General features: G+C 45.4%; 1 protein-coding gene across 2 annotated transcripts in view; it reads right to left on the bottom strand.

The window, feature by feature from the left end:
* Window positions 1-22763, bottom strand: part of LOC143804781 (pecanex-like protein 2) — a 1087275-nt gene that overhangs the window by 548166 nt on the left and 516346 nt on the right. For both annotated transcript variants that reach the window (XM_077283212.1, XM_077283213.1), the window contains exons 14-15: window positions 9232-9323; window positions 1978-2084 (exon numbers count right to left, since the gene is read on the bottom strand). In XM_077283212.1, the coding sequence (XP_077139327.1) occupies window positions 1978-2084; window positions 9232-9323 (199 nt within the window). The remainder of the gene's footprint in view (window positions 1-1977; window positions 2085-9231; window positions 9324-22763) is intronic.

Below are 22763 nucleotides of genomic sequence, written 5' to 3'. Positions count from 1 at the left end.
CAATGCAAAAGCCCAGTCTTGAGGGTCGCCCCGGAGCAAGGAAATTACAATCCTGACCTGCTGTGCAGGGTCTCCGGCAGAGCGAGACTTCAGGGACAAAAACAATTTGCAATTATTTTTAAAATTTTGAAAGTGAGATCTATTCCCCGAGAAGAATTCAGGCAAAGGAATTCTAGGCTCAGACATAGGTGCATGAACAACAAAATCTTGCAAATTTTGTACCTTTGTGGCGAGATTATTCAAACCTGTAGCTACACTCTGAAGATCCATTTGAAACAGGTGAACACAGAGCCATTCAAGGATTAGAAGGAGAGGAAGAGAGGAAGGCTGCAGTATAGGCAGACTAGCAAGTGATTCAATTAAGAGCACACTCAGAACTAGAGGGAAAAAAAAAAAAAAAAAAAAATTGTAGCAGACTTCTTTTTTCTCTCCTTTCTCAGCCAGTAATTTAACCCTTTTTTGGGCCGGTCAAACTGTCATGATTCTCAATGGCGAGAGAACATAGCCCAGCATATATGAGAACTAGCTCTTGGAAGATGGAAACTATACTGACCATGAACTAAACCTGCCGCACAACTAGAAGTGGCCGGGTAGCATGCCTACGTTTTTTTATCCCTAGATGCCCAGCGCCAGCCGGAGAACTACCTAATCCTAGCAGAGGAAAAGACAGTCCTGGCTCACCTCTAGAGAAATTTTCCCAAAAGGCAGACAGAGGCCCCCACATATATTGGCGGTGATTTAAGATGAAATGACAAACGTAGTATGAAAATAGGTTTAGCAAAATCGAGGTCCGCTTACTAGATAGCATGAAGACAGAAAGAACACTTTCATGGTCAGCAGAAAACCCTATCAAAACACCATCCAGAAATTACTTTAAGACTCTAGCATTAACTCATAACACCAGAGTGGCAATTTCCGCTCACAAGAGCTTTCCAGACACAGTAACGAAACAGCAGCTGTGAACAGGAACAAAATGCAAAAACACACAAGGACAAAAGTCCAACTTAGCTGGGAGTTGTCTAGTAGCAGGAACATGCACAGAAAGGCTACTGATTACATTGTTGACCGGCATGAAACTGACAGAGGAGCAAGGTTATATAGCGACTCCCACATCCTGATAGGAGCAGGTGAACAGAGGGGATGATGCACACAAGTTAAATTCCACAAGTGGCCACCGGGGGAGCCCAGAATCCAATTTCACAACAGTGCTCCCCATCCACTTTCCCCATCATGGGCGAAACTAAAGGATACCGCTGCCTATCCTTCTCGGACTGTAAGTCCCGGACGTCACGGGAGGCAACCCAAAGACTAGCGACTGATTCTTGCAGGCTATCTCGCTTCCCACGTGCTCCAAGATCTAGTATCTCCAGACCTTCTTCCTTCAATCTTCAGTCTCACTCCCTCAACTCTGCACTGTTGCTCTGTTCAGCTCTCTGCCCCAACTCCTTCTAGAACAATTCTCCTCACACAGCTTTAGCTCCCCCACTAATTGAAATTACCTCAGGAAGGCACTCTTCCTGTCACTACACTGGCCCCGCCCCCTTTTTCAACTTTCACAACTCCGGCTGAAACCAGTTCTTATCTCAATCTAATATCTAACTCTATAGTGCCCTCCAGTGTGTCTAACCCGCAACTACACTGCCATAACCCTTACCAATGCTGACCTATCACTGCCACTGACTGTCCCTATTTTTGTCCCTATCATACAAATATCAGAACAGTGTCAGCCATTATTATATTATACAGTGTTACCTATCATATATTACACAGGTCACACAGTAAAAACAAAACACACCCGGTTTCATTAGGTAGGCATGTACAGGAATGCAGGCCCCAAACCAGCCGCCTGCACACCCCCTTACAAGATAAAGGCAGTAAGATTCAGGTGACTGCTTTCATTTTCAAGCTAACAAAAAGTATAATATATACCTATACATATTAGTACAGAGAAATCGTATATCAGAAATCTTTACTCACTTTATAATTGAAGGGTCACTACCTTGCCGGCTCAAATGATATGAAAGTGCAATCAAAAGACCACAGAATGCAGAAAATACTGGAGGAATATGTTGATCCCATGTTTCCTAATAAAATAAGCCAAAATACTTCAATATTGCTTCTATAATACAGCACAGATTTATACAGTATTTCTACAAAGAACCATGCAAGAAATGATTCACACCAGCAAGTCTGTTTTCAATTCACCTATCATATATCCCAGCCAAGGAAAATTAATTACTGTATACATATTTTATCACACCTGTACATGTCAATTAATTCAATACATTTAAAGGGAACCTGTCACCCCCAAAATCGAAGGTCAGCTAAGCCCACCGGCATCAGGGTCTTATCTACAGCATTCTGGAATGCTGTAGATAAGCCCCCGATGTAACCTAAAAGATGAGAAAAAGAGGTTATATTATACTCACCTGGGCGGGCAGTACGATCCAGCGGGTGTCGAGGTCCGGTCTGGGGCCTCCCATCTTCTTATGATGACCTCCTCTTCTGGTCTTCACGCTGCGGCTCCAGCGCAGACGTACTTTGTCTGCCCTCAGAGCAAAGTACTGCAGTGCGCAGGCGCCGGGAAAGGTCAGAGAGGGCAGGCAAAGTACGCCTGTGCAGCGCCCCAGAGTCCTGGTTGTTGCAGTAATGTTATTCTTCCACCAGGGGGAGTGATATTACGTCTGAAGGCAATAAAGGAGATCACTTTACCAGGTATCACAAACCATACACCACACTTGACACTCCAGTCCACCAGGGGGAGCTATGCTCCTATCTATTAGGGCACTCCTCACAATTAGGTAAAACTGGTGGACTGGATAGAAAGTTAGGCAGAAACTGACTGGGCTTCACCCAGGCAGCACACTGTCAGGCAGCCAGAGGGGAAGGAGGAACATCACAGAGCTGCAGACAGAGGGGTCCCTGACAGGGGTGGGATCCTGTCAGAGGCCTAGACAGAAGGCCACGGAGCTGCGCCTGCCCCACGTGCGGCAGCATCCTAAGGAAGGACACGAAAGAGAATTGTATTGTAGCAGGTGAGAAACGGAGTCATAGCACAAGGAGAGGAATCCAGAGGGAGTTCTGCCCTGAAAAAGGCTGCCTCCTTCTGAGGCGCAGAAGTCGGTAGCCGGAACACCGAGGGAGCAATCATCTCCAAGCCTTGCTTCAGAGACTGGCAGGACAGTTAATTCCACGTTGGCTGCCCGACCTTATACCCAGGAGGCACGGTGGCAACTTGTGGGGGCTGGGGCGTGATAGAGTCCCTGTAAAAAGTGTCAGGCCATCAGTCATATGGGTTTGTCCTATCCATACCATCTGGGGGACAGAAAGAGAGAAATAACATCTAGAACACCAACATCAGTTGTGAGGACCTTACCGAGAAGCTCAGCAGGGAGGTACTACAACACTCAGGCACTAGAGGAATGCAGCGCCCCAGAGTCCTGGTCATTGCAGTACTGTGGCTCCGCCACTATGGGGAGCCATGGTGCGTCTGATGGCACTGAAGGAGTTCATCTGATCAGGTATCACAGACACCAATACATTTCACAGCTGGGCCTCCGGGGGGAGCTAAGGGTTCTATTCATTAGGCCACTCCCCACCATAGTGGGTAAACTGGGGGTCAGGCAGGAAGTTAGATGAGAAAGCTGACTGGGTTGGAACCAGGCAACACCTTGTGGCAGAGGGTGTTGTGGGGGAAGATACAGTAGGGTCTCTGTCAGGGGTGGGATCCTGACAGAGGCTTGGCAACAAGAAAGAACGTTACGGGACCGTGCCAGCTCCGGGTAGCGGCAGTCCCCAAGAAAGAATTAGAAGCGAGATAGATTGTGCTGAGTGAGAAACGAGATCACGCAAAAGGAGAAATACCAGTAGGAGTCGTGCTGTAAGACCGAAGCAACATCCTACTGAGGCGCACTACCGGTGGCCGGAACGCCGAGGGAGTAGAATAATATTCAGCTTCAAGCAATACTCCAAACCGCGGCAGGACAGTCAGTTTAAGGTGGGCTGTCGCACACATATCACCTATGCAGTCTTGGGGGGCAACTTGTGGAGAGGGGCGACTCTAGGGTCCCGGAAGAGCTCCGAGCCTACCCGTCAAACGGGTGCCGTCCCAACCAGAACATCAGGGAGGGACAGAGGATTAGCAGAAGATCATCTAATCGAGTTGTGAGGGAACATCAGAAACAGACACAACAGTTGTGGGGTACTTTCCGTAAGCACAGCAGGGAAGGACCACAACACCTAGCGCTAGTAGGAAGGCACCGATTTCCACCTGTGAAGAGAACTCTGGAGGTGCCATTGGACCGGCCGGACTTGCGCAGCCTGGTGAACCGTGTTCCGGACTGAGGACCCAGAGATCTTCAGTAAAGAGGTAAAGAGACTGCAACCTGGTGTCCTCGTTATTTACCGCGACCTGCACCCCACAACTGCACCGCTACACCGTCACTCATTCTACCGGACGTCCCCCACTGACAGACAGGGCCACGGACCGGGTCTAGCCACCGTGACAACCCCAGGACTGAGACCCAGAGGCCCGGTGCCGGGTACCCCTAGGCCCTGCGGCGGTGTGGGGGCACTCCAGGAAGGCTACTGATTTCCACCTGGATAAGGGGACTCTGGATTTGCCTTCAGACCGGCCAGACTCTGCCTACCCTGTGGTCTGTACCCTGGACTGGGGATGCTGAAGCCTTCAGTAAAGGTAAAGAGACTGCAAACTTGTGTCCTCGTTCTTCACTGCGCCTCGCACCATCCACCATCTACACTCTGGGAAGCCCTGGGGATAAATTTCACCTGTGGGAAGGTATACCATCTAGCTGCCGTCACATCAGCCCCAGAGGACCCCTAAGCAGCGTCGGTCACCCTGACCGAATACCACAGGTGGCGTCACGAACATTATCCCTTTAAAAACCTTTCCCCCATTTACAACGGACGTCCCTAGGGCCATGGACCGGGTCAGCCACCGTGACATCCCCACTGAGAACCGAGGGACCTGGCTCCGAGTACCCCATAGCCCTACTGCTGGCGCTCCAATCTGCGCTGGAGCCGCAGCGTGATGACCAGAAGAGGACGTCATCTGATGAAGATAGGAGGCGCCGGACCGGACCACGACACCCATCGGACCGGACCGGGACCACCCCTGGGTGAGTATAATCTAACCTCTTTTTCTCATCTTTTAGGATACATCGGGGGCTTATCTACAGCATTCCAGAATGCTGTAGATAAGCCCCTGATGCTGGTGGGCTTACCTCACCCTTGATTTTGGGGGTGACAGGTTCCCTTTAAGACACCAACATTTTAAAATCTGTAAAACAAACAGAGGGAGGAGATCAATGATCAGTATAAGGCTGGAGTCACACTAGAGAGGAATACGGACGAGTGCTATGCGAGAAAAAAATCGCATAGCACTCGGACCAATGTTAATCTAAGGGGCAGTGCTTTGAAAAGCTGGCAATTCATATGTGGTGTACAGCAAAATCACACTGACGGCTTACAATAGGATAGAATATATACAGTATATATACACGTAGAATAGGCTTATATATATATATATAGGTTTGCTTTTAGTTGGACCATCATTTATTTTTCAACAGGACAATGACCCCAAACACACCTCCAGGCTGTGTAAGGGCTATTTGACCAAGAAGGAGAGTGATGGGGTCCTACGCCAGATGACCTGGCCTCCACAGTCACCAGACCTGAACCCAATCGAGATGGTTTGGGGTGAACTGGACCGCAGAGTGAAGGCAAAAGGGCCAACAAGTGCTAAGCATCTCTGGGAACTCCTTCAAGATTGTTGGAAGACCATTCCCGGTGACTACCTCTTAAACCTCATCAAGAGAATGCCAAGAGCGTGCAAAGGTGTCATCAAAGCAAAAGGTGGCTACTTTGAAGAACCTAGAATATAAGACATATTTTCACTTGTTTCACACTTTTTTGTTAAGTACATAATTCCACATGTGTTAATTCATAGTTTTGATGCCTTCAGTATGAATGTACAATTTTCATAGTCATGAAAATACAGAAAAATCTTTAAATGAGGTGTGTCCAAACTTTTGGTCTGTACCGTATATACACTGCTCAAAAAAAATAAAGGGAACACTTAAACAACAGAATATAACTCCAAGTAAATCAAACTTCTGTGAAATCAAACTGTCCACTTAGGAAGCAACACTGTTTGACAATGAATTTCACATGCTGTTGTGCAAATGGAATAGACAACAGATGGAAATGATTGGCAATTATCAAGGCACACTCAATAAAGGAGTGGTTTTACAGGTGGGGACCATAGACCACATCTCAGTACCAATGCTTTCTGGCTGATGTTTTGGTCACTTTTGAATGTTGGTTGTGCTTTCACACTGGTGGTAGCATGAGATGGACTCTACAACCTACACAAGTAGCTCAGGTAGTGCAACTCATCCAGGATGGCACATCAATGCGAGCTGTGGCAAAAAGGTTTGCTGTGTCTGTCAGCGTAGTGTCCAGAGGCTGGAGGCGCTACCAGGAGACAGGCCAGTACACCGGGAGACGTGGAGGGGGCCATAGGAGGGCAGCAACCCAGCAGCAGGACCACTACCTCAGCCTTTGTGCAAGGAAGAACAGGATGAGCACTGCCAGAGCCCTGCAAAATGGCCTCCAGCAGGCCACAAATGTGCATTTGTCTGCAGAACCGGTTAGAAACCGACTCCATGAGGATGTTCTGAGTGCCCGATGACCACAGATGGGGGTTGTGCTCACAGCCCAACACCATGCAGGAGGCTTGGCATTTGCCACAGAACACCATGATTGGCAATTCTGCCACTGGCACCCTGTGCACTTCACAGATGAAAGCAGGTTCACACTGAGCACATGTGATAGACATGACAGAGTCTGGAGACACTGTGGAGAGCGATCTGCTGCCTGCAACAACCTTCAGCATGACCGGTTTGGCAGTGGGTCAGTAATGGTGTGGGGTGGCATTCCATGTGCTCGCCAGAGGTAGCCTGACTGCCATTAGGTACCAAGATGAGATCCTCAGACCTCTTGTGAGACCATATGCTGGTGCGATTGGCCCTGGGTTCCGCCTAATGCAGGACAATGCCAGACCTCATGTGGCTGGAGTGTGTCAGCAGTTCCTGCAAGATGAAGGCATTGAAGCTATGAACTGGCCCGCCCATTCCCCAGACCTGGATCCGATTGAACACATCTGGGACACAATGTCTCGCACCATCCACCAATGTCACGTTGCACCACTCTGTCCAGGAGGTGGCAGATGCATTAGTCCAGGTCTCGGGGGGAGATCCCTCAGGAGACCATCCGTCACCTCATCAGGAGCATGCCCAGGCCTTGTAGGGAGGTCATACAGGCACGTAGAGGCCACACACACTATTGAGCATCATTTCCTTGTCTTGAGGCATTTCCACTGAAGTTGTATCAGCCTGTAACTTCATTTTCCACTTTGATTTTGAGCATCATTCCAACTCCAGACCCCCCGTGGGATATTAGTTGTGATTTACATTGATAATATTTAGGTTTTATTGCTCTCAACACATTCCACTATGTAATGAATCAAGATTTACAACTGGATTATTTTATTCAGTGATATCTAGGATGTGGGATTTTAGTGTTCCCTTTATTTTTTTGAGCAGTGATTATATATATATATATATATATATATATATATATATATATATATATATATATATATATATATATATATATATGTTTTGAAGATTATTTGGTATTAAAACTATGTTTACAGTTGTGTTTTATAATGCGATTTTAAAATGAGCTTTTACATAGAGAGAACTGCTGTATGTAAAAGCTAATGTTAAAATAGCATTGCATACAGATGCCATACAGATATCACCCTGTTACTAGATGCGAGGAAATTGCATCCTCGTATTGCAAGCGGATTACACACAGATCACTGTTCAGGGAACATTTGTGTGATTCTCGGCCTTCAAAATCGGACCGATTTTTTTTTTATTAAATACCTTAAGTGTGACTCCAGCCTAATGTGTTCACTACACAGGAAAATGGAAACCCATACAAATGGTATTATATTGGTAATAGCATGATGGCCCCTGCAGACAATGTGATGTCCACAATAGATCCCACAGTCTGTGTGAGGGCTACCGCACACAGTATAACATCATTCAAAGGCTCCCATGAAGTATGAAGGTCAGATACACAATATGATGTCCTCTACAACCCCAAACATGAATTCTGAGGGCCCCCACCGACCGCTAGATAGTATGAGGGCCATTACACGCAATATAAGGTCCCTCACAGATTCCACAGTCAGCGTAAGGTCCCCACATACAATATAATATAATTCAAAGCCCCCAATACAGTATGAGAGCCCTCTTGGAAGAAGGGGAGGAAAGAAATGAAAAAAAAAAAACACTGAAATTTGCAATGTCATGAAGGGGTTAAAAAAAATTAAAATATTTTGGTTAATACTTCTAGGTGTTTGCAGCTTGAATAATTTAGGCCTTTTCTGTATAAACTTTTTTTTTGTCATGTCATATATTCAGAAGTAGCTGAGAGTTTCCACAGCTGATGTTACAGTAGACTGGACATGATGAAATCAGACACAAACAGCAAACGTACAAGGAAAAATGTTGAGGATTGTAAAATCAGTTCAGATATTTTACCACATTTTACCACATCAATAAAATTGTGTAGTATTGCAGTTAGTGACAAATCTGCCACATTTGAACATACAGTACTCTTATATCTTAAAGCGGCTGTACACTATTAGGAAACTCTCTTCTTGAACTAAATGTTTGCCCCTGATAAAAAAAAACCTATACTCACCTCCCATGCTAGTGCCATTCCAGTGGTGTCAGCACTCGCCATGCAGAAGCTCTTGTGTGGTGTTGTGACACGTGGTGCCCGGGGCCCAATCATCGCAGGCATCACTGTCTCCGTCTTTTGTACAGATTGAACATGAAGCGGAAGTTTGGGCTGCAGCTGATCCCTTGCTTCCTCTTCATGTTCAATCCGTAAGAAGGAAGAGACAGTGACGCCAGCGAAGATTTTATTGGGCGCTGAGCACCACATATCACAACATCGCACAAAAGCTCAAGAACCCCGAGTGCTGACACCGCAGGAACGGCGCTAGCACGGGAGGGGAATATAGGTTTTTATTTTATCAGGGTCATATATTTAGTTCAAGAAGGGGTTGTCCTAGTAGTGGATAACCCTTTTAAAGTAAATAAAATTTTGATGGTAGTAATTGAAACTTACCTTTATAGAATAGCTGCAGATGCTGTATAACATGACAACAGCTAGAGTGCTCCGGAGTAAGCTAAAAAGTGATGATCCAAACCCAGCAGTTGCTGCAATACAAGTGATATTATCAATCTCAATAACTTGAGAAAACTAAAATAAATTACAATTGTGTATACACTGTATATTGAGATGCTAAAAAAGGTTAAAGCAACAAAAGTACAGATTTATCATACTGCGCTGGAATGGAGCACATAGAGCATTTAAAGTTTTAATAACATTCATTAAATATCAGAGCAGCTCAAATACACAACAGTATCAATCATAATACAGTACAGTAACAGATAAAAGACATATGAACAGTATACAGATGTATGAAAGATGCATTATATGGACAAAAGTATTGGAGCATACCACTTAAAGGGAGTCTGTCACCCCCAAAAGGCTAATTAAATCATTCATACAGGTATGTAGGGGATTTTGCCCCTATAAAAATCCCACCTGTAGTATAGATGATAGAGGTTTAATTGCCAGAAATATATTATTTTGCTTGCAAAAGAAGAGGCATCAGAGCACACTTAGTATAGTCAGGAGCTCAGTGTGTGAAGCCCCCTCAACTTCCAAACTAAGCACTTTGTTGTTTCATATCAAGTGAGTTCTGCATGAACTCAAAGAGCGACTTTGCAACTCGGCCGTGACTCTACAGCTTGGCAGCGATTCTATGCAGCACCCCAGGTGGCCGGTGGCTGCAGTGATGTTGCTTTTCCTTTGGTGAACGTAATGTCATACTCAGAGGCAATTGAGTTCTCTTCACCAGGTAAGGCACACACATGCAACACGTTCTGAATCCAAGTCAGGAGGGGGAGCTCAGCACCCAGATTAGATTCAGGGGAGCTTCCCTAGGCTTTATATATCCTGACCTGGAGGAGTGAGGCAGTTGGTCCCAGGAGACCAAGGAGAACAGTTAGTAAGAGACACTGAAGTGGAAGGACGTCTGGAGCAGACGTGAGAGGCCTGGCAGCCACGAAGGAGCTGCAGCCTCTGGGAAAGGACTGATAACCTGGAAGGGTTGCATGTGGAGTACCTGGAAGGGAAGTAGCTGGTCAGAAACCTCAGCTAGGCGGAGCTGGTAAGAGAGAGGTGCAGTTAAGCAGACGTGGGAGTCTGCAGCTCCTGGCAGAAAGTGGAAGAAAAGCAGTGAGAACAGACAGTGGGCCGTGCAGCAGAAGTGTGAGCTGCCGCTTCAGGGCAGAAGATAACCTGAGGGGTTGAATGTAGTGAGCATCAGCAGGGACCTCACAAAACAGCAAGGAGGAAAGGCTCACGGACTTCTACTGGGACAAGGGAACTCTCCACTGCCTCTGAGTCGGCCGGACCACCATCATCCGTGCCTGGTACCCTTGACTGTGGCCAGCAATCTACAGTAAACCAGGTAAAGACTTACAACTTGTCTCCTCCATTTATTCACCGGCACATACCATCCACGCCTTACACCATAGGACCCCTGGAGACCCCGCTTCACCTGTGGGAAGTGTAACACCCGTGCTGCCACAACATCCCCCAGTGGACCCCTTTAACGCAGCGTCGGTCCCACCACTGACCGAACACCACTGGTGGGTCACGACAAACTTTGAACATTTTCCCTTTCAACGTTGAGGCCCAGAACCACGGACCGGGTCACAGCTACCGTGACACTCCCCTTGCGACCAGACCCGGTACCGAGTACCCTACAGCCCTGCGGGCGACTCATCTACAGCAGCCCAGCCTTGCTCAGTGTCTTTGCTGGCGTCTGCTTACACTACAGTCCCAAGCGGTGGAGGCAGACAGGAGAGCATATCCTAGCATACTGTATATGTTGTGAGTAGAAGTTTGTACTGAAGCATCCACCAGATGGGTGTCATAGTACATGAAATCAGGTAATGGCATGCCTATACCAGTGGTAACCTAGGACATGGATTGAGTTGAAGGTACAAGCTGAAACCAAGATGGAACCAAGGTACAAAGATCATGGCTGCATGACTCACAGCTTCTTACTCCTCAGTCTTCTTTTGCTCCAGGAATCTCCAGCTCTAATGAGGTCTATAGGAGCAATAGAAGTGCTATGATTCAATATAACAAATACTAATAAACGGCACAGACATTTGTACAGCAATTGTGTAAGTGATAGCTTATTAAAAATATATACAGTATATATTACTATTCATTTCATCCACCGGGTGTTCATTTTTTGCATTATGAATGCCAAATACTTCTTGCCTCCTGGGATCTTCTTTATGGTCACTTTTTCAGTGTCAAGGTCACAATTACGACAGTCTTGATACTGTAGGCCCTAGGGGTATGTGACCGCACAGGGTGCATCTCACTGTCCCTTTAAAGCGAATGCCACACTGTCATTTCGGTACAGCAACTTAACAAGCTTGCAGTGAACATTAGCCAAACTGTGAATGAATAATAAGGGCCACCAGATTCACTCTCTCACAGACCGTTCAGCTGTTTATGCTCTTATACACTTAGCAGCAATGACTTCAGTGGCTGAAAACAAGAGCTAATGTGGTCTTCAATTGTAAAGTAAAGGATTTTCTGAAAGTTCAAATCTTCATTGTAGAGGTACAGATGAAACTAGTTTAGTTTACGTACACTATATAAAAAGACACATATGCATGTTTTTCTCAATATCTGACATGAAACCAGAATAAACCTTTCCGTTATAGGTCAGTTAGGTTTACTATAATCTACTATGTAATTGTCTAAGGGTCACTTCCGTTTTTCTGTCTGTCTGTAATGGAAATCCCGCGTCGCTGATTAGTCGTGGCCAGCTGGCCGCGACCAATCAGTGACGGGCACAGTCCGGCCGCAAAATGGCCGCTCCCTACTCCCCTGCAGTCAGTACCCCCTCCATACTCCCCCCCAGTCAGCGCCCACATAGCGTTAAAAGGAATGCCTTACACCGCGGCATAACGCGGTGTAAGGCAGTCCATTTACGCTGCCATTAACCCTCTTTGTGACCAACTTTTTACTATTGATGCTGCCTAGGCAGCATCAATAGTAAAAACATATAATGTTAAAAATAATAATAAAAAAAATCATTATACACTCACCCTCCAATGGCCCCCGGATCCATCCCAGGCCTTTCCAGCTCCTCGCGCGCCGCTCCGGTCGCAATAATGCATTGTGGCAATGAACGGAGATGACATAGCGGTCTCGCGAGACTGCTACATCATCACGTGTTATTGCCGCTTGGGACCAGAGAGGCGCGCGAGGAGCGGGAAAGGCCTGGGATGGATCCGGGGGCCGTCGGAGGGTGAGTATATAACTATTTTTAATTTTAATTCTTTTTTAAACAGGGATATGGTGCCCACATTGCTATATACTGCGTGGGCTATGTTATATACTACGTGGGCAGTGTTATATACTGCGTGGGCTGTGTTATATACTACGTGGGCAGTGTTATAGACTGCGTTGGCTGTGTTATATAGTACATCGGCTGTGCAATATAATACGTGGCTGTGCTATATACTACGTGGGCTGTGTAATATACTATGTGGCTGTGTAATATACACTCACTGGCCACTTTATTAGGTACACCATGCTAGTAACGGGTTGGACCCCTTTTGCCTTCAGAACTGCCTCAATTCTTCGTGGCATAGATTCAACAAGGTGCTGGAAGCATTCCTCAGAGATTTTGGTCCATATTGACATGATGGCATCACACAGTTGCCGCAGATTTGTCGGCTGCACATCCCTGATGCGAATCTCCCGTTCCACCACATCCCAAAGATTTCATGTTGTTTACGCCAAATTCTGACCCTACCATCCGAATGTCGCAGCAGAAATCGAGACTCATCAGACCAAGCAACGTTTTTCCAATCTTCTACTGTCCAATTTCGATGAGCTTGTGCAAATTGTAGCCTCAGTTTCCTGTTCTTAGCTGAAAGGAGTGGTACCCGGTGTGGTCTTCTGCTGCTGTAGCCCATCTGCCTCAAAGTTCGACGCACTGTGCGTTCAGAGATGCTCTTAGGCCTACCTTGGTTGTAACGGGTGGCGATTTGAGTCACTGTTGCCTTTCTATCAGCTCGAACCAGTCTGCCCATTCTCCTCTGACCTCTGGCATCAACAAGGCATTTCCGCCCACAGAACTGCCGCTCACTGGATTTTTTTTCTTTTTCGGACCATTCTCTGTAAACCCTAGAGATGGTTGTGCGTGAAAATCCCAGTAGATCAGCAGTTTCTGAAATACTCAGACCAGCCCTTCTGGCACCAACAACCATGCCACGTTCAAAGGCACTCAAATCACCTTTCTTCCCCATACTGATGCTCGGTTTGAACTGCAGGAGATTGTCTTGACCATGTCTACATGCCTAAATGCACTGAGTTGCCGCCATGTGATTGGCTGATTAGAAATTAAGTGTTAAAGGGAACCTGTCACCACGTTTTTGGAAGATGGGATAAAAATAGCGTTAAATAGGGGCAGAGGTGGGCGTTACATTAGTGTGTGTGTTATGCGTTTATTATCCACCTAAGTTGCCGAAATAACTTTGCAAAGTCTCCGTTTTCGCCTGTCAATCAGGCTGGTCAGGTCACATGGGCGTGGTGTCTTCACCCAGATTTGGCGTAGTTTTCCGTTGGTGGCGTAGTGGTGTGCGCATGCCCAAAGTCCGGAATCCTCTTCCAGGGGATTTAAAATAGCGCGGTGTTCGTTATTGCATTGGTGATCGGTGGGCGCGGCCATCTTCCTTTGGCCGCGCGTGCGCAGAAGCGGCGCTCTGCTGGCCGCGGCTTCAGGAAAATGGCCGCGGGATGCCGCGCGTGCGCAGATGGATATCGCGGCGGCCATTTTCCTGAAGCCGCGGCCAGCAGAGCGCCGCTTCTGCGCACGCGCGGCCAAAGGAAGATGGCCGCGCCCACCGATCACCAATGCAATAACGAACACCGCGCTATTTTAAATCCCCTGGAAGAGGATTCCGGACTTTGGGCATGCGCACACCACTACGCCACCAACGGAAAACTACGCCAAATCTGGGGGAAGACAACGCCCATGCGACCTGACCAGCCTGATTGACAGGCGAAAACGGAGACTTTGCAAAGTTATTTCGGCAACTTAGGTGGGTAATAAACGCATAACACACACACTAATGTAACGCCCACCTCTGCCCCTATTTAACGCTATTTTTATCCCATCTTCCAAAAACGTGGTGACAGGTTCCCTTTAACAAGAAGTTGGACAGGTGTACCTAATAAAGTGGCCAGTGAGTGTATTTCGTGGCCTGTGCTATATACTGCTAAGATATTTGAACTGCCTTATAAGCATATCTGTGTTTGGACTACCATGGACTTATTCGTGTCAAGTATCCTCAAGAATAATTGTGCTTCATAGACTTTCTGCGTGATTGCATTTTTCCTCTGAAGTTTCCTATAGACTGTTAAGCTGCGTATAATATTTACACCAAGTGTTGTGGACTTGAGTTTCTCTCTGCACCTGTTTGAATCACCGTGTGATAATATAGACTTTACCACTTATAAAACTGTGTCCTGTAGTTGTCTTGTTCCATGCAAAGAGTCTCCTGAGTTATCCTCAATCCTGTAATAATTATAGGGGATAACATAGGAGACTCTTTGCATGGAACAAGACAACTACAGGATCTCCACACAGGTTCACAGGAGCAGGTGCAGGTGCAAAGCCAGGGAGTCGTCAGGAGTTGGATGCAAGGCAGAATACTCTAGCACAGACTGAAGGCTGGGGTGGAGTTTTATAGCAGGAAGACACAGTGCACATGAGACCAAAGACGCCATCTTGGAAAAGAGCAGTAATGCACAAAAGGTAAACAAAATGTTCCGAGTCCTGACAGCAATATACTACGTGGCTGTGCAATATACTACTTGGCTGTGCTATATACTATGTGGGACTACGTGGGCTGTGTTATATATTGCATGGGCTGTGTTATATACTACGTCGCTGTGCTATATACTACGTGGGCTGTGTAATATATTACGTGGCTATAATATACTGCGTGGGCTGTGCTATATACTGCATGGGCTGTATTATATACTGCGTCGGCTGTGCAATATACTACGTGGCTGTGCTATATACTACGTGGGCTGTGTAATATACTACGTGGCTGTGTTATATACTACGTGGGCTGTGCTATATACTATGTGGCCTGTGCAATATACTACATGGGCTGTGCTATATACTACGTGGACTGTGCAATACACTACGTGGCTGTGCAATATACTACGTGGCTGTGCAATATACTACGTGGCTGTGCAATATACAACGTGAGCTGTGCAATATACTACGTGGCTGTGCAATATACTATGTGGGCTGTGCAATATACTATGTGGGCTGTTCAATATACTACTTGGGCTGTGCTACATACTACGTGGCTGTGCAATATACTACATGGGCTGTGTTACATACTACGTGGCTGTGTTTAACACTACATGGGATGTTATATACTGTGTATATAATACGTTGCTGTGCTATATACTACGTGGGCTGTGTAATATACTACGTGGCTGTGTAATATACTGCGTGGGCTGTGCAATATACTACGTGGCTGTGCTATATACTACGTGGCTGTGCTATATACTACGTGGGCTGTGCAATATACTATGTGGCTGTGCAATATACTGCGTGGGCTGTGTTATATACTACGTGGCTGTGTTATACACTACGTGGGCTGTGTTATACACTATGTGGGCTGTGTTATATACTGCGTGGGCTCTTATATACTATGTGAGCTGTGTTATATACTACGTGGCTGGTTGCAAACAATCAGCGACAGGCGCACTCCGGCCGTGAATTAGTACGGGATTTGAACCACGCTTCGCTAATTGGTCGCCCCCGGCCAGCCGAATTCTGTGTATTCATTGTATTATTCTAAAATCTTCATAAATAAACTACATACATATTCTAGAATACCCGATGCGTTAGAATCGATCCACCATCTAGTTATTAATATTTACCAAGTGCCAGAATAATTAGAGATAGAGAATGTTTAGTGCTTTTTTATTACTTACTGCAAAGTCAAAGGTTTACATACACTAAGATTACTATGCCTTTAAACAATTCTGGACTGCCCATATGATGATCTCATGTGTTTGGAAGCTTCTAATAGCTTTTTGGCAACATCTGAGTTAATTAGTGACTCACCTACAGATGTATTTTAATGCACACCTGAAATACAGTGCTTCTTTGTGTAGCATCATGGGAAGAGAATTGTGGACTTAAACAAGTCTGGCTCATCCTTGGGTACATTTTCAAGGTACCTGAAAGTGTCTAGTTCATCAGTACAAACAATTATACGCAAGTACAAAAAAGATGGAAATGTCCAGCCATCATACTGCTCAAGAGGGAGACGGGTTCTGTGTCCCAGAGATGAAGGTGCTTTGGTCTGACATGAGCATATCAACCCAAGGACACAAGCAAAAGACCTTGTGGAGATGATGGCGGAAGCTGGTAACATTGTGTCAATATCCACAGTGAAACGAGTACTGTATCAACATATGCTCAAAGGCCACTTTGCCAGGAAGAAGCCATTAAGCCAAGAGCAACATAAAAAAGCCAAATTAATGTTTGCAAATACACACAGGAGCAAAGATCTTACATTTTTGGAGACATGTCCTGTGGTCTTGTTAGGGTGGGCCTGGGCGGTAGTCATAGCCGAGAGTAATCCCTGTATCATGCCCTGGCCTCTCCCCACAGTACAATAGTGCCTTTCCTTCAGCATACCTTCATTCTGGGTCTTCTTGCCATCAGGGTCCACCCTGGACTGCCAGTGATGCTTTCTAGATGGCACCGCACAAAGAGAGACACAGTCCAGCTCAATTATAAAAACAACAGCTTTACTTGGTTCTGTACGCAGAATATTCACATTCTTTCCAGCATCAACATCAGGTTTCACAACATGCAACTTCTCTTCTGTCTCTGTCCTTCTCTCTCCATCGCTAAGCTCGTTTCTGGGAAGGACTGTACCTTTTGGTCTCTCAGCATCCTCTCTGCTCAACCTTACTCCGTCTGGGGACTCCCTCAGCTGTTTCACACCGGCTCTGAGGGCGTTGGCCCACGAATAAGCTGCCACATGATGAGCGACCTGCTGGTACTGCTTAGCCTTCTAGCAACTGAAGTCCCATTAATACTGAACCACTAGCACTGTTGGTGTTGTTCCTTCTGATGAGGTCCTGGCCAGAGATACTATATGGCTGGGCCTCACACTTCTTCTAACGTTGTGTGGCTTGATGTAGCCCAGGGCTGGCTAGCCCAAGTGAGCTGCATGGGTGCCCTGGCCCCAACTGAGACTATCGGGAAGTCCCTCCTGTCTTATCCACCGTGTCCCTCCTATGTTTTACTATTTACTATCTGAAACCCATGAGGTATTTTTCCTAGTATAATATATACATTTTTATGTTCTCTGTGCCCCCATCTTGTGGCTGAACTGTGCACTGCACTTTCCCTATAGTAAACAATACACACTGTGCAGAATAGATTACATACTTTAAATAAATACACTTATTAACAATTATATATACCTAAAGGGATAGAGGAATACAACAATCTTTGTAACCCCTTACAGTCCGTTGAAACTAAAATTGAACTTTTAAGGCATAATGACCATTGTTACGTTTGGAGTAAAAAGGGAGAAAGTTGAAAGCCTAAGAACACCATCTGTGAAACACAGGGTGAGAGCATCATGTTGTGGGGTTGTTTTGCTGCAGGAGGGACTGGTGTACATCACAAAATAGATGGCATCATGAGAAAAGAAGATTGTGGCAATACTGAAGCAACATCTCCAGACATCAGCCAGGAAGTTAAAGCTTGGGCGAAAGGTCTTCCAAATGGACAATGACCAAAAGCATACTGCCAAAATAGTAACAAAGTGGCTAAGGATAACATTGTCAATGTTTTGGAGTGGTCATCACAAAGCCCTGATCTCAATTCTGTTGAAAATGTATGTGCAAAGATGAAAAGGCAGGTGCGAGCACAGCGACCTACAAACCTGGAACAGTTACACCAGTTTTGTCAGGAAGAATGGGCCCAAATTCCGACCAACTATTGTGAGAAGCTTGTAGAAGGATATCCCAAATGTTTGACCAAAGTCATTCAGTTTAAGGGCAATGGTACCAAATACTAACGAAATGTATGTAAACTTTTATCTTTGCAGTAAGTAATAAAAATGCCTTAAATCATTCTCTCTCTCTCTCTCTCTCTCTCTCTCTCTCTCTCTCTCTCTCTCTCTCTCATTATTCTGGCATTTGGCAAATATTAATAATTGTGGTAATCCTAATTGACCTAAAACCGGAATGGTTTATTCTGATTTCATGTCAGATATTGAGAAAAAACATGCATATGTGTATTTTTTATAGTTTATGTAAACTTCTAGTTTCAACTGTGTGTGTGCTACTTAAGGCAATTTGACAATTTACGAGTCATCTGTACATAACCTTTGGGCATATAGCTCCATCATCTCATTTAAGGAACTTTTTAGGCTCACCAACTTTATCTATTGTGGCACTCATTTTAAAACGGAATAAGATTAATGATGAGTCTCATAATACTAAACATACATTATTTAATAAAACATTTCAAATTCTTCAAGGCAAGTCTTGCTCTTCATAAATGAGTGGGCAGCAAATCATGTAGAAGACCAAAAATTGATAAACTACAGGCCTCAATATCATTAGAACCAAAAAGAAAAATAGACCCCTAAAAATTAACTTTCATTATTAGATTAACAGTACAACACTCAAAAAACCTTCTAAAAATAGTATTAAAAAGTGTGACCAGTAAGGGCAATTCAGGGTTTAAGCACAAATTACAGATACCGGTAAATTAAAAAAAGTACACAACGGTTGTTGTGGGGGCTACTCATTCCCTAGAAATCCCTGTCAATCACCCTACATAACAGAAGATGTTGGAATCCTAATATTAGCAATATGGCGTCCCCGCTCAGTGTCGGTATCTCTGAAAGCCCTGTTGAACACCTACAGTATACTAAATTAAAAAGGCATTACAGACAGTGAGAAAAAACTAAATTAGATAGCAAAAAATGTGTGTGCAAACAGGAAAAACCACAGGTCTCAACTGAAAATATCTGTCCAAGCTATAGATATATAGCCTTAAAATTAGTTTTAACACAAGGCAATGTATCCATACAGATAAAGAAAAATTATAAATCCAAGATATAGATATGTTGCGTAGTAGTGATGAGTGAGTGTGCTTTTCACTACTTTTTACTCGCTCGAGAATCAGTGTGCTCGTGATGCTCGTTACTTGGCGACTATATTTTGAATCTTGAGCGTGAGCTTAAGTCCCAGGTCCGCATGTTTGTTGCTTTTTAGTCAATAAACATGCAGGGATTGCCTGCCAGTCATTGTAATGCTGTAGCCCTCTTGGTAGTGGATGTACTGTGATTGGCTGACCGCATAGTGTCATTGGGTTTATATAAGGCCCGTGAGGCTATGATTGGTACACTGTAAACAGGCAAGAGCAGGGAGAGGTGGTGATGAGAGAGAGAGAGACAGAATTGTAGCTGCATATTTGCCAGGGATTCAACCAAATTTATATTTCTTTCAAGTACAACAACAGCCCTTCTTAGGGTTAATGATAATGCTATAATGATAATACTATAATGATAATACTATAATATTATAATATTATATAATGTTAATACTGCTGTTAGCAGCACTTAGGGAGGGATTGTGCTAAAGGTATCATATAGGACAGGATAGGGTTAATTGCACTTCCTTCTTTTCTGCTGCAAGTCATAGCAGAAGCCCTTCTCAGAGCAAGTAGCCAGAAAGCACCTTGTGGTCATCTTGCTGTAATAATGTCCTTGAGAGGGCATATCAGGGTGTTGGGTATGGTTTTGTGCAGGTACTGTGGGCGACAACGGCACAGCACGTAGAGCTGACTTGGAAGTTTTAGTGTTGTCAGCTTGAACATTGTTGAAAATAGGGGGTTCTGCAGATGACTGTTTCAGCACAAAGTCACTTTGGCTGGTGCGATTTATTCTTCCATCTCTGTTTGAAGAATCTTTATCCAAGTCTCTGCTTCTGCTCTCTTACTTTGTGCCTGAGCCTCTGATTTCTTGGCTTGAGCTTCTGCGTTTGCTTTATTGTCTTCTGCATGTACCTCTGCTTTCTTGGCTTGAGCTTCTGCGTTTGCTTTATTGTCTTCTGCATGTACCTCTGCTTTCTTGGCTTGAGCTTCTGCGTTTGCTTTATTGTCTTCTGCATGTACCTCTGCTTTCTTGGCTTGAGCTTCTGCGTTTGCTTTATTGTCTTCTGCATGTACCTCTGCTTTCTTGGCTTGAGCTTCTGCGTTTGCTTTATTGTCTTCTGCATGTACCTCTGCTTTCTTGGCTTGAGCTTCTGCTTTTGCTTTATTGTCTTCTGCATGTACCTCTGCTTTCTTGGCTTGAGCTTCTGCGTTTGCTTTATTGTCTTCTGCATGTACCTCTGCTTTCTTGGCTTGAGCTTCTGTGACTGTTTCCTTTTTTTTTTTATCTATGCAATCGGATTTCTTGGGAATGAGTGATAAGAAGTTCTGCTTTATCCTTAACACCCTGCACCATGGTGTCTGTTTCTCTGCCTATTGAGTCTGATTTGCTTCATTCTGATAAGGTTTCATCGATATGAAAGTATTTTAGAAAGATTGCATATCTTGCAGACAGTCTCTTGTCTTTTGTGAGCTGTGTTCAGCCGTCTAATAGCATCTTGTAAACTCACTGCATTACATTTGTAGTGTTGAAAACCAGACATGAGGGAGATGACTCATTTCCACATACCTTCCAGGTAATCGCCGAGCTCATCTTTTGTGGTATGGTTTCAATTACATTAAGCGTAGGTTTGAGAGAGCGTATTGATTGTGCGATTTTGCTGCTGGAAGTGTGGGTTCTGCTTCCTGCTCTTCATAATGTTCAGAATCAGACTGCTCTTGCTGTATTTCTGCACCAGTAGATTGTGCAGGACATTTTTCTGCCATTTTGATTTTTGGGTGTGAAAATTACTGAACAGCTACAATAAGATTCCCCAAATATTTGAGTCCATTGCATGGTTTCCAGCCTGGGTGGCCATTGGTACGTGGAAAATTGTTATAACAGTCTGAGGTAAAATACACAGGGAGTCTCTTTTAAAAGGTGTAATCTGAGGTGAAACTGCGCATACATAAACTGATCTGTAATTGTGCAAGCAAAGGGTTCATCTGAATATGAAAAAACGGCTTGGTGAACATTGCAGAAGGCTTCTAAGCCTGTGTAGATTATTGCAGATGTACTCTCTCTGACTTGCTGGTTGCTAGAGATATTCCTGTGTGACATTCAACTGCGCTCTGGTATGCAGGTATAAGGCAGACATGATGACTGGACTCTAAGACAATTTCTGACTGTTCTGTCTCCACATAAGGCGAATGCAGGTGTAACCATAGTTCCCAACCGTCCCTCATTGTGCGGGACTGTCCCGGTTTTGATGCTTTGCCCAGCTGTCCAGCACAGGACGCTCTGATCCCGCAGACAGCAGGAGAAGCAACCGACACGCCCCCTTGTGTTAAGCCACGCCCCTGCAGGCTGTTTATCTTCCAGTGTGCGTGGTACAGCTCAGAGGGAGAGAGAAGACATGTTTGAGGTACGTGTCACGCCCCCTTGTTAGGCCACACCCCTTCCCCTTCGGGTATGTTCCTGAGCGAGTCTCCAGTGTGCGTGCAGTACAGAACTTCAGAGAGGGAGACACTGAGAGGGGACACTTCTGTTCCCTGAGGTACATAAGTTACAACACAGTCAGTCACCACCACAGCCCTGGGTGCCACAATAAGCAGCAGACCAGTGGACTGCTGAGCTAATCTCATGCCTGGCTAGTAAACTAATCGTGTGTGGAATGAGTGGGGCTGAGCAGGGTGGGATGGACACTGACAGCCTCCTCTGTTACTGGCCTCTGCTGCTGTGATTGTAGATCGACGTAGCAGGTATGGAGAAGTCTGTGCAGTTAGCCGTGTGTTTATGAGGTGTATGGAGCGGAGCAGTGTGTGTACGAGGTGTACGGAGCGGAGCCCTGTGTGTGCGAGGTGTACGGAGTGGAGCCGTGTGTGTATGAGGTGTATGGAGCGGAGCTGAATGTGTACGAGGTGTACGGAGCGGAGCCGTGTGTGTATGAAGTGTATGGAGCGGAGCTGAATGTGTACGAGGTGTACGGAGCGGAGCCATGTGTGTACGAGGTGTATGGAGCGGAGCCGTGTGTGTATGAGGTGTATGGAGCGGAGCCGTGTGTGTATGAGGTGTGTTATGATCCCAATGGCAGAGGATCTCTGATATTCCGGCAAGATAGCAAAAATATAAATACTGCTCTAGGGAGGTGGAAACTGGGCTAACCGCATACCTGATCCTGACACAAACAACTAAAAGTAGCCGGTGAACATGCCTACGTTGGTTCTAGACGTCTCGAGCCAGCCGGAGAACTGACTACCCCTAGAGGGAAAAAAAAATAAGACCTTGCTTGCCTCCAGAGAAATTGAACCCCAAAGATATAGAAAGCCCCCAACAAATAATAACGGTGAGGCA

The sequence above is a fragment of the Ranitomeya variabilis genome, chromosome 2, assembly GCF_051348905.1.
Source record: "Ranitomeya variabilis isolate aRanVar5 chromosome 2, aRanVar5.hap1, whole genome shotgun sequence".
Classification (NCBI taxonomy): domain Eukaryota; kingdom Metazoa; phylum Chordata; class Amphibia; order Anura; family Dendrobatidae; genus Ranitomeya; species Ranitomeya variabilis.
Note: the sequence above shows the minus strand (reverse complement) of the source record. Positions and strands in the feature narration are given on the sequence as shown.